General features: G+C 42.6%; 1 protein-coding gene across 1 annotated transcript in view; it reads left to right on the forward strand.

The window, feature by feature from the left end:
- The window catches only part of LOC124285523 (sodium/bile acid cotransporter 7-B-like), a 71,779-nt gene that overhangs the window by 36,242 nt on the left and 22,440 nt on the right, over window positions 1–13,097 (forward strand). Inside the window, exons 4-6 of the mRNA XM_046721762.1 lie at window positions 1,803–1,878; window positions 3,773–3,811; window positions 10,650–10,685. Coding sequence (XP_046577718.1) covers window positions 1,803–1,878; window positions 3,773–3,811; window positions 10,650–10,685 — 151 coding nt within the window. The remainder of the gene's footprint in view (window positions 1–1,802; window positions 1,879–3,772; window positions 3,812–10,649; window positions 10,686–13,097) is intronic.

Below are 13,097 nucleotides of genomic sequence, written 5' to 3' on the forward strand. Positions count from 1 at the left end.
TTTTACAACTTCAGTCTATCCTTGCAGTCTATCTGATCGTCCACCACTTTTACAACTTCAGTCTATCCGTTTGTCCACCACTTTAACAACTTCAGTCTATCCGACTGTCCACCACTTTTACAACTTCAGTCTTTCCGACTGTCCACCACTTTTACAACTTCAGTCTATCCGACTGTTACAACTTCAGTCTATCCGACTGTCCACCACTTTTACAACTTCAGTCTATCCGACTGTTACAACTTCAGTCTATCCGACTGTCCACCACTTTTACAACTTCAGTCTATCCGACTGTCCACCACTTTTACAACTTCTGTCTATCCGACCGTCCACCAGTTTTACAACTTCAGTCTATCCGACTGTCCACCACTTTTACAACTTCAGTCTATCCGACTGTCCACCACTTTTACAACTTCTGTCTATCCGACCGTCCACCAGTTTTACAACTTCAGTCGATCCGATTGTCCACCACTTTTACAACTTCAGTCTATCCGTTTGTCCACCACTTTTACAACTTCAGTCTATCGGAATGTCCACCACCTTTACAACTTCAGTCTATACGACTGTCCACCACTTTTACAACTTCAGTCTATCCGTTTGTCCACCACTTTTACAACTTCAGTCTATCGGAATGTCCACCACCTTTACAACTTCAGTCTATACGACTGTCCACCACTTTTACAACTTCAGTCTATCCGACTGTCCACCACTTTTACAACTTCTGTCTATCCGACCGTCCACCAGTTTTACAACTTCAGTCGATCCGATTGTCCACCACTTTTACAACTTCAGTCTATTCGACTGTCCACCACTTTTACAATTTCAGTCTATCCGATTGTCCACCACTTTTACAACTTCAGTCTATACGACTGTCCACCACTTTTACAACTTCAGTCTATCCGACTGTCCACCACTTTTACAACTTCAGTCTATCCGACTGTCCACCAATTTTACAACTTCAGTCTATCCGACTGTCCACCACTTTTACAACTTCAGTCTATCCGACTGTCCACCACTTTTACAACTTCAGTCTATCGGAATGTCCACCACCTTTACAACTTCAGTCTATTCGACTGTCCACCACTTTTACAACTTCAGTCTATCCGACTGTCCACCACTTTTACAACTTCAGTCTATCCGACTGTCCACCACTTTTACAACTTCAGTCTATCCGACTGTCCACCACTTTTACAACTTCAGTCTATCCGACTGTCCACCACTTTTACAACTTCAGTCTATCCGACTGTCCACCACTTTTACAACTTCAGTCTATCCGACTGTCCACCACTTTTACAACTTCAGTCTATCCGACTGTCCACCACTTTTACAACTTCAGTCTATCCGACTGTCCACCACTTTTACAACTTCAGTCTATCCGATCGTCCACCACTTTTACAACTTCAGTCTATCTGATCGTCCACCACTTTTACAACTTCAGTCTATCTGTTTGTCCACCACTTTACAACTTCAGTCTATCCGACTGTCCACCACTTTTACAACTTCAGTCTATCAGTCCGTCCTCCTGACTACTGTATTCCTTATTATTTTGTTTTCTGTAAATGCCAGTTTGCTGACTTGGAATGTTGCAATAGTAATTCTTACACTGTATTTTGTTCATAGAAAGAGTTGTATTAGCGTAATGTGAAATCCTTTACTCCTTGGAATGTAAACATACGTTCATTGCCATGGTATCATAGCTAGTAGTATGGAAGTACTCTTGATATGGGGACAACATCAACTTTTGTTGGCATGAGTATTGACAGCTGTCAGTATGCTGAGCACAACGACCATTTTGTGTGTTCCAGACTGAGACTACTGAGCTGCATGCCCCCGCCGGTCTCCTCAGCAGTTCTACTCACAAAAGCAGCCGGTGGGAATGAGGTTAGCACGTTCTTCATGCATTATTGTAATACTGACCTTTTTACGTATATTTTGTCTTATCATTAGTATTAAACTTGAAACCATCCCCCAGCAGTTTACCAACTATATTAATGCTATACTCACCTAACACGCTTCTCATGTCCCAGGGTACAACTAATGTACAAACTGGACTTGGGCCCTGGAAGAATCTCTGCTCAGAAATCATTAGTCAATGTTTTCAGTTGTTGTAAGGATAATTTTCCTTCTTTGCAATGAGGTAAGGTGTCTATTTTGTAAAAAAATGTTACCTGATAACAACAAACGAAAAATCTTTTTTGGGGTTAGGTGTCAGTGGTAATTGCCCTGGCCATGTCCTACCAGGAGACAAAGATAATACTTATTGTTATCCTGCTTACTGCGGGACAGTAAAGGAATAAGACATGGACTTCTCTCTCTCAGGAATTTAGTTTTCACATAGATATTTGCGTAATTTACGCAGATACACAGCTTGTCTGTACCTCTGATGGTATCTCCAAATGACTGAACCCTTCCAAGGCATTCCTAATAACTCAATCCTGTGGTTTGTTGTCATGAACTCATTGATGCTTCTTGCTTCATGACTTATGTCTCATGCCTCAAATGATAAAAAGTGAGCTGTTGTTTTGTCCATTCAGGGATGTTATTCCGTTTTCACATCTAGTGGACAATAACTAACTGGAAGTGACGTCGTCAGATGTAACATTAACTGGAAAAGATGTAATAAATCCTCCATATTATACATATGACCCCCCTTGCATATCATGTGCAAAATCAATGACACACACACCCCCACCCCCACCCTCCTATAATTTCTGAGCATAATTTTTTAATATTTTTATGTACAAAATTGCTGATCCCCCCTAAATCCCCAGAACAAAATGGGTGAGACACCCCACCACCCCCTTAAAATCGTCATCACCCCCTAGCCATAAATTATGAACGGTCCCTTACCAGTTAACGTTCAGTCACTGTTTCTTTATGATTGTCCTTCCTTTCTTGGGCTGAGGATACTCTGGGATGTCTTCTTGGGAATTTTTTAACATTGTCAACAATGATTATAATTCTTAGAATACTACCTCTAACACTTGAATCACAGAGTACCTTATAGTTATGGTGCCCTAGGAAAAAATAGCATTTGGTGGACCACAAGGAAGAAAGACGTCCTTGGATGTTAACATTTTATTTTAGCCTGTGGATTCCGAAAAATGCAATCAAGTGTAAGATGTAGTACTCTGAGAATTATTATCATTCTTGATAATGTTCAAGTCTGAGTCACACATAGAAGAAATTGTCAAATAGTGAAATGTTGTTGTGGACAATCCATGAAGATATGGGGATGAGGAACATCAGCTGGAAAAATCATGGCATCTCACACCTTATTATTGATGGCTATGGACATTATGGACAAATGTTTCCTGCCAATTCATTGCCAAGTGCTCTCCATTCTGATAGACCTATTGTTCCTAAACTTCAACACACACACCCACAGCCAAGATGGCCTTCATTGATTAACACATTGACTGCCTTTCAGGAATATACTTGTAGTATCAATTCTGGCCGAATTTGCCACTACGAGATAACACGTTGACTGCCACCCGAGTACATTCCCAGCTACATCAATGGTTTCGCGTGTTGGTAAAATAGGCTCAAGAAACAAACGTCTCCTGGCGTTCTTTGCTACCGCCAGGAGACGATTGTTTCTTGTGCCTGTTTTGCCAACATGTGAAACTTGTTTCAACATACCATTGGTGTAGCTGGGAATGTACTGGGGTGGCAGTCAAAGTGTTAATGGTTGAAACTGGAGTAACTGAGGCCCTATTTCATAACTACACTGGCTGTTTGTACCATCTAATTATGCAAATGTTTTCTTTTCCAGGCTGTTGCAGTATTTAATTCTGCACTTGGTAGTTTCTTGGTAAGTCTTTCTTTTCCTGAATTAATATATATCCATCTCTGTGAACGTTTACTTACCTTATCTCAAGTGCAAGTCATTTTAAAGAAATATACTTCCAGCTATCTCCATTTCACTTTCTTAAAGCCTGTGAGGGAAGACTTCCTGTCTTAGTTTTACTCCTCCTTGAGCAATATTTCAGCCAGATCACTGCGGGGAACACCAGAAATGGACTTCACAAATGTCTTTCAGAGAATATATTTCTTTAGGCTACAACTGGCTACAACTTATTTGCTTATCTTAGAAGATACAGATGAACTTTGGGCAAAAATGACACGGCAGAAGAAGGTGTGTGATAGTTGTAATCACATCTTTTCTTCTTTTGACACCTCCCTTCATGCGTGATTGTCTTGCCATTAGTGCATGGGATAAGTTTTCTCTGCTTGTAATCATATTAATGATGAAGATCTACAAGAAAGTTAGTTGTATGAGGGGCGTTCAAAAAGTAGTCAGCCTCACAAATGATACAAACGCTGCTGTTTTTATGTTTTAGTTTTCTGCATATTATCTGTCAACCTCAAGCAATTTGGTTTTGCTATATTCCAGCCTCACGATCCCCATTTTGTTTGACTTTATATCTTGGTACCCCCCAAAAATGCAAAATCTGCAATAAATGCATCACAAACTTCAGGAAACAAAATATGCAAGAAACGTTTTGTGTATTTGAGATAATCTGCTAGAATCAAACTTATATAATCAAGTGCATAAAAAAGCAATTTGAAACTACAATCGCTTGTAAAAGTGACTCCCTCCTTCTTGTTTACTGCAAGAGCTTGTTTTGGAGACACTACCCACCCCCTTTCAGATGACATAATCATAACGACATAACGTATTCTAATATTTTCACGTATTCCTACATGATGCCAAGGGTTCAATCTAAATACTGAATGGTCACACAAGTGTCAGGTCTCAATATATTGTAAACAGTGCCAACTTGAATATCTGGACACAATGTTTTTGAAAGATTAAATGGGGGTGTCCTTAAAAAACAGCCCCCATCTAAATATATATCAAGCAATCTAAATCTTTAATTTTTCCTTATCCTGACTCATCCTAAATGCTTGTCTCCTTCTTCTTGCGAATGATAGTGGAACACTTGAAATCCCTTGAAGTTCCCTTCTAAAAAGCGGACGTAAAATCATCACTCACCCACGAGTAGTCTCCCTTGCCTCCTTTTGGCTCCCTTTTGTATCACATGACCAGCCATGTTTGTCACTCTCTCCTTCTTCGCCCTTGACGACGGTTGTGAGAGCACCTGGGTCCCTATACGGCACATATCCTTTTCTCTTTTGGACCTTTACATCAAAATTATTGCTGTATATGGCTTTTAAGATTGTATTCTACTATATGGTTTGAAATTTGATCTAAATTATTCGTTGTTTGACATGTTTTTTCATCGTGTTTACATTTGATGAAAACTTGTATTCCTTGTAGGTACCGGCTATCTGCGGCTGACCCACATTTATTATGTCCTGATCGCACTCCTTCATGTTCTTTCAGCTCTCGCTGTAAACATTGTCTGAATTTAACCACTTTTGAATTAAATAACTACCTTTTTTCGATTCATAGACGTGCAAAGGACTGGGTAAGAAGGTCACAAGTCATGTCTGGTAAATCGAGTGATTGCGCTGATAACCGTGTGTTAACTACTGCTGCCAATGTTCATAATTCCAGTGAATTGACGAGCGTTTTATGGGGGGCAGGTCACTGTTCCAGTGATGAACTCTGGAGCCAATAAGAGATCGTCGTCAACGGAGCTGACCTCTTCTCAGGCGAAGAAGACTAGATCGTCTTTAACGCAGAAGAAGAAGGCTACTACCCCTAAGACTTCATCGAAGTCTCTACTCAGCTCTACGCAGAAGACAAGATCCTTCTCTGCCGAGATTGTACCTCCGGAAGAAGCAGATGTGTATCATGATCCCCCCATCCTCATACATGAAGTCACAGTTGTCAGCAAGAAGCCTGCTTCTACAGTTACATCGGCAACTTTATCAGCGCAGACATTGACAGAAGACCTTCTATCAACGCAGACATTGGGTACCAGAGATAGCAGCAGCGTCAACTCTTCACATGTGCAGCGTGCCTTAGAAGACACCTCATCGTTGTCAGAAGCATCATCAGAAGCAGATCGAAGCGTTCTCCCGGAACCCTGCAGACGTCATAGATACGGGTCGTCATCACCATCGGACTCAGATGCACATCGGGAACCTGCACGCAGGCAATCCACATCTTACAGAGGGGAGACTATGCCTAAGAATCAATTTTCACAAAGGTCTAGAGAGACATCTCAAGACTCCAGGAAGGATACACTATCACATCGGGATCGCTCACCTGCGCGCAGTTCGTCATACAGATCTTCACACAGAGACTCACGTTGTGTGGATCGTCAGAGCGGGAGATGTCTAAATCAGAGGAAGAGGGTGAAGTCATACTCTCCGATACAGAAGTAACCTCATGGATTGCTAATGGCCTGGACCTAGCATCTCCTTCCAAGGACATAGACGAAGCATTTACATACAAGATGTCCAACGATGATTTCCACACACTCACCTTTCCGCCTATCGACCCGATCTCCCAAGTACCGAACAGTCTCAGCTCAGCCTTTGATAAGGCTACCAAGTTCCGGAATCAGCATATCCCGACGTTCAACGCCAGGAAATTCCCTTTACATCACATGGAACCCTTCCTGAAGGGACCAGAGATTGATGAGGACTACAAGATCATCAACAACTCCCGCTATAGAACTTACAAGATAGAGGACAAGAAGCTAGCGCAACTGGATACGACTACTAGACGTACCTTCTTCGGACTAGCCAGGTCTAGGGCTATCAATGAAGCACTCATCTCGAAGTTCAAGAACTCAACCGCCGAAGACGACTGGATGATATATTCTGCGCTACTGACTCAGAAAAAGGACCACCAGTTTATGTCGGAGCATCTAGCATCCACATCAGCAGGCCTGACTTTTCTGAGGAGACAAGGATTATTGTCATCGTGCACCTGGAGTGAGCGGTTCACAAAGTCCCTACACAGAGCCCCATGGTCAGCATCATCCATCTTCGGAGGAGGAATTGAAGAAGTTGCCAAAGAGGTTACACACGAATCAAGGGAGGTCATGATGATAAAGTCCATAGATACCTTGGCAAATGTGATTCGCAAGACGTCCCAGTGCTACTCCAACAAATCCAAGTTTGCAGGAGTCCAGAGAGCCAGAGAAAAGAAGTATTCCAGCTCAAGAGGAGGAAGAGGTTCTTTTCGTCGCCCAACCGAAGCCCCAAGAAGTAACCCCGGAAGAGGCCGAGCACCCGGGGGTGCCAGGGGAACCAAACGCTAAAGGACAGGTTTGGAACGACTGGAGTCTTCCACCCCCAGCCATTCCTGTACAACCTTGGACAGTGGGTGGACGTCTTCAACGGTACTGGGAGAATTGGGGTATACTACAGGACGACTACGTATTCCAGATACTACGCAGAGGGTACAAGATACAGTTGGAAGCCACCCCGCCGCTTACAAGCAACCCGCTGAACTTCAACTACACAGCCGACCAGACAGAGAAACTGGACGACGCAATCAAGACTCTACTCGACAAAGATGCAGTAGAAGAGATAAATCAAGATCTCATCGTGCCTGGTTTATACTCCCCAATTTTCCTGGTACCGAAGAAGAATTCCAAGGAAAAGTTTCAGCTCATCTACAACATGAGGACGTTCAACCAGGAGTATCTCCACAGACCAGCAAAAATTCAAGATGATACATCTTCCTCAGCTCCGACATCTCGTTCGGCCATCAGACTACCTCGCCAGCACAGATCTACAAGATGCATACCTACACATCCCGATACATCCAGACTCAAGGAAATACCTAAGATTCCTTTTCAACGGACATCACTTCCAGTGGAAGGTTCTACCGTTTGGAATAACGTCGGCCCCTTTGGTTGTTTACTCGAGTGACCAAGCCCATCGTCACATATCTACATCGTCGAGGTCTACGCAGTGCTTTTTTACCTGGACGACGGAATTCAAGTTCATCAATATCCCAGTCAACTCAGACTGCAACTAGACTTCACCATCAGGCTTCTCACTCATTTAGGATGGCTGGTAAATCTCCTCAAGTTGGAACTGGAGCCGAAACAGGATCTTCAATTTCTAGGAATATGACTCATCACGCCTGTGAATCGCATAGTTGTCCCAGAGGATCGTTGGGTCAAGATACAACATATGATATCTCAAGCAATGCTCTCTCCATTGACACTATGTGCTTGGCAAAGCAAGCTCGGTCTACTCAGCTCAGCTCAAGACATGACTCGCAGCAGGAAATTACAACTGCGCCCACTACACATATTTGTGAACCCCACATCTCAACAGTCTGGATCCGCTGATACTACCGGACAGCCTGAAACCATACCTCTTATGGTGGACTCGGAAGTCGAATGTTTGCGGAGGAACCTTTTTGTCAGAGCCTGTTTGCAACACTCATCTCTACGTGGATGCATCGCTACAAGGATGGGGTGCCCACCTCGACAACGAAGTGGCAGCAGGGAAGTGGTCGAGTCAGGATCAGAGTCTGCACATCAACCTGTTGGAGATGAAAGCAGTGATCAACGCTTTACAAGACTGGTCTAGCGTACTAAAGAACGCTAGACTCACGGTCCACACGGACATCTCCACAGTAGCGTTGAACATCAACAAACAAGGATCAACAAGATCAACAAGTCTGCTACAACTCTCCTGTTCAGCATCGTCGACGACCTGAACATTTACATGAAGGCATGCCACATTCCAGGAGCAAAGAATGCCATAGCAGACGCCCTATCTCGTCCATTACAACCATCCCCGACGGAATGGATGTTACACCCAGAAGCGCTCCGGTTCGTCATACAGGCAATAGGATCTCCACTGATAGACTGTTTGCAACAAAGTTCAACTTGCAACTACCAACATTCGTCTCACCGATTCCGGATCCTCAGGCATGGGCAACAGACGCAGGTCGAACCTGCTCGTCCATCCACACACCAAGCAAGCTAACGGGAATCCGGCTTGGTTCCAGCTACACTCGTTGAGCATATCAGTGCATGCCTGAAGACTGGAGGGTACTCCGCCAGAGCAGCAAAAGCAGTAACACTAGCTCAACGCAGATCAACTCGCAACTTGTACGATGACAAGTGGCAGAGATTTGAACAGTATGCAAATGTCGAAAATGTCAGGAGAAGTTTCGGAAGAAATCTGACAAGTTGTGGTTCCCCCCCAGACTCATCAGGGGAAGTTGAAAGAACAGAACCGTCTGTGCCGTCATAAGTTCCTATGGGGGATAATACAGGACATAAATCAACAGCCAGTGAATCCAGGAAGTGGCCTGACCCACCACCGATTCCGACGGATTCTGCAAGCATTTAACATGAGTCAGGATAAGGAAAAATATGTCATTTTCTGACTAAAATTGATATTTTATACTTATCCTGACTCATGAGGTCAGTTCTCTCAACCTCCCCTCTCAGAGCACTCTGGATGTCCCTGTAAATCCGGGTGTCGGGCATACATACGGAGAGAGTGACAAACATGGCTGGTCATGTGATACAAAAGGGAGCCAAAAGGAGGCAAGGGAGACTCGTGGGTAGAAGGGAACTTCAAGGGATTTCAAGTGTTCCACTATCATTCGCAAGAAGAAGGAGACAAGCATTTAGCATGAGTCAGGATAAGTATAAAATATCAATTTTAGTCAGAAAATTACATGATGTTGATTATGACGCGTAGTCATCCAATACTATACTGAACATAGTTTATACCATATTATCTGAAGGCATACCATTATCCAAGAGGTACCAAATGACAGATCGTTTTTCATTTTTAAGAACTATTTTATACCACAATGTGTTGTAATGATTAAAATTATGTTAACCACATTACCCACATATGTGAAATTTTGGATTTGGCTTTGCTAATGATTCCATCAAAATAAAATGGAAGCTTTTCAAACATTGGACATCGAGAATATAGTTAGGCTGAGTACTTTTTGAATGTCCCTCGTAGATGTACCAATGATAGACACTGGGATCTCCTGCCTCCAGTCATACCAATCTCTCCGGGGGCGATGGGGTAGCCTAGTGGTTAAAGCATTTTCTTCTTCACGCCGAAGACCCAGGTTCGAGTCCCCACATGGGAACAATGTGTGAAGCCCATTTCTGGTGTCCCTCGCCATGATATGGCTGGAATATTGCTAAAAGCGGTGTAAAACTCTAAGCTCACTCACTCTATCCAATGCCTGTCAGCAGAAATATTTTGACCTTTGCCCAGAATTGCTGGCAACCCTTAACATCATCAGCTCACTTGCAGAAGGCAACAGACATTATAAAATGTTGACAACATATCTACAATTGCTACAGTGCTGTGGCTCAACTTTTCAATATAATGTGAACCAACTCTTTTCAATATCTGAAAATATTTTTTGAAAGTTGCTGCAGCCAGCAATACTTGAGTTGTATGATTCCCCAGAACCACAAAGTGTTCTCCAGTTATGTTTGTGCTTCACATGGGGCATTTCACGCTGTGTTCTGGACTTACAGTTCTCGTCTGTAATATAAAGTATGGAAATAAAAACACACTTGCTGAAACACTCAAGGTGCTCAGATTCTATTCTGATATGAATGGGTTATTCTATTTGCTCAAGCTCTCCAGAACCATTGTGTGATTGTTCAGATGGTTACTTAATTTCTGAGGCTGGACAGAAACACTCGAAGTCCTTTTTTGTGATCTTCTTGTTATTGTACCTGTTATTGTTTACATTTCTTCTTCATTTCAATTTCTAGGGCGTCTTCATCACTCCAGCTCTCATCCTAGCTACAGTGAGTATCTATCAGCCTCCAGTGGCAATAAACAGGATTATCAAGCCAGCAGGTATTGCCTCGTCAAGGCACATCACTGCTGCATTTTGTTGATGTCAGTGGTATAGATGTATTAGATTGACACCACACTGTTGGAATGGTGATAGCATTGAATTGTATGGGTATATCTAATGGATGACAAGTGAAACTTTGTCTCTCAGTTTTATTTTGAACAAAATTTGATTTGAATAATATAAGCCCACATTTTTCTACCAGGAACTTTCTTGGAAATTGTAGCAGGAATAATGCTGACTGGTCAAATCAACTTTCAAACCCTCACTCTGGAACCTGCTTGACTGGCCTGAAACCTGGCTGTATATTCAAAGGCTTAGGGAAGCTCAAGATGGTTTAAGGCATCAATTTTTCAAAAATACATATTTTAAACTTATCCTATCTCTCTCTGTACACTATCCCTTGTTATCAAGCGACCTCCTAGACTCTGTGGTATCATATTGACCGAGCACAACCCTGATCCAGCTATTGATGTAGGCAGTCACAAGAAGCCAGTGAATGCGTCTTGCCTTGGATGACCGCATGACTCCCTACTGAAGTCATTTTCGTTTTTTGTTGCCGTCCTGTGAAGACAGCTTACCTTGACAACAGATGACAAAAAGAAAAGTCTGTTCAAACTGCTAACAGATGTTTTTAGCACTCAACCCCCACATGGCTTCAAGTGACTGCCTGGTTTCATGCAGTTGGGCTGATTGATGTAATCATTCATCAATCTCTCAATCTGGTTTGTCTATCCCTCTGATGGGGCACTGGGGTAGCCTAGTGGTTAAGCTTTCACTTGTCACACCCGAAGACCCTGGTTCGATTATCCACATGGGTACAATGTGTGAAGCCCATTTCTGGTGTCCCCCACCGTGATAATGCTGGAATATTGCTAAAAGCGGAGTAAAAATAAACTCTAACTCACTCACTCACTCACTCACTCACTCACTCACTCACTCTCTCACTCGCTATCCCTCTGGTTTGAAGATGCCTCCAGCTAGTTAGGCTCTCTTCAGCTAGTTTGACAATCCCTTCACCTTTACCGATTCCTACATGTGGTTGGCCAATCCTTGGTGCAACCTTGACGTGGGTACCACTACCATCAACCATGTTGATGTTGTTGCCTTTGTTCCTTCTTTGCTGATCCTACCTTCGACAGTTGTGTGTCTGTCTTTGTCATTACCCTTTACTTAGGAGATAATCCTATTGTGTTTACATTTTGGAAGTGATTATAGTTGGTTGAACGCTGCTAAATGTTTCATTTAGCATCATTCAACCAACTATAATCACTTCCAAAATGTAAACACAATAGGATTATCTCCATTCTACCATGACATATGCACCATGAATAAAACGCGTTTTAAATATGCACTCTTTACCCTTGCGTAGTGTTTTGACACTACTGCGGCTAGAGCCTTCTAAATGGTTTCACCCATACTCGGGGTGAAACAGGAACAAGAAACAATTTACATAGTGTCAAATGTTTTAATTATTTCCACGATGAAGTTTCCTTCAAATACATTGCAAGTTGCAACATCTGTACTGGCATTCTACTTCTTATGTTCTGGACAACTTTAATGGGATGAGTTATGTAATAAGGAACACCCCTCTAACTTCAAAAATAGATTCGTCTGGTTTGACCTTCGTTCTGACATCATTGGCGCGTGCCATTTTCGAAACGTGGCTGTCCTGGATGCGTGTCAGTGCTTTGCTTAGTTCCGAAAGTAGTTATTTATGACAACCTGACTGTTGTTAATTTTGAAAAGACCAGACATCGAAGACAGGAAGCAGTGATTATGTGATTCGACTTGGAACCAGGCTGGGTCAATATTTTCCTCCATATCCGATCCAAACACATCAAAGTAATCGCCGAGGTCAAACGTAACAGTTTCAGACGACATGTTTGTTTACCTTTGTAAGGGTTAATGAGTGCAAAATATTCCTACTCACAGTTTGAACCGGCTCTCAGAAGTGGTTATTGAAATGTTTTCACTTCTAATTTTTTAGTAACAGCCAATCAAAAACGAACATACTTAAATGTCATGGTAGAATGATTGTTTGCATGTGCTGCAATCAGAATCTTCACACACATGCATAGGGTGTCATGCTTGATGTTGACACTGTCATCATTCAGATTTTCTTTATGTACTTGGTTGTTTTTGTATGAACTAGTGATACAATGTCTGCGGTGCCCCATCTACAGGTGATTGGCATGATGCAAAATGGCAGAAGTGAGCATGCAGTGTCAAATACTTTCAGTGTTTCACAGCCTTCAACCAGTAGTCCTTGGAACAGTCAGTGACAAGAGTTGATCTCATTTGTTAGTTGAGCGGTTATGGTGTTGCACCACTGTGACTGAGCAAAACCCTCACCATATTA

Source organism: Haliotis rubra, unplaced genomic scaffold (genome assembly GCF_003918875.1).
Source record: "Haliotis rubra isolate DU_JTF1 unplaced genomic scaffold, ASM391887v1 Scf361, whole genome shotgun sequence".
Classification (NCBI taxonomy): Eukaryota; Metazoa; Mollusca; class Gastropoda; order Lepetellida; family Haliotidae; genus Haliotis; species Haliotis rubra.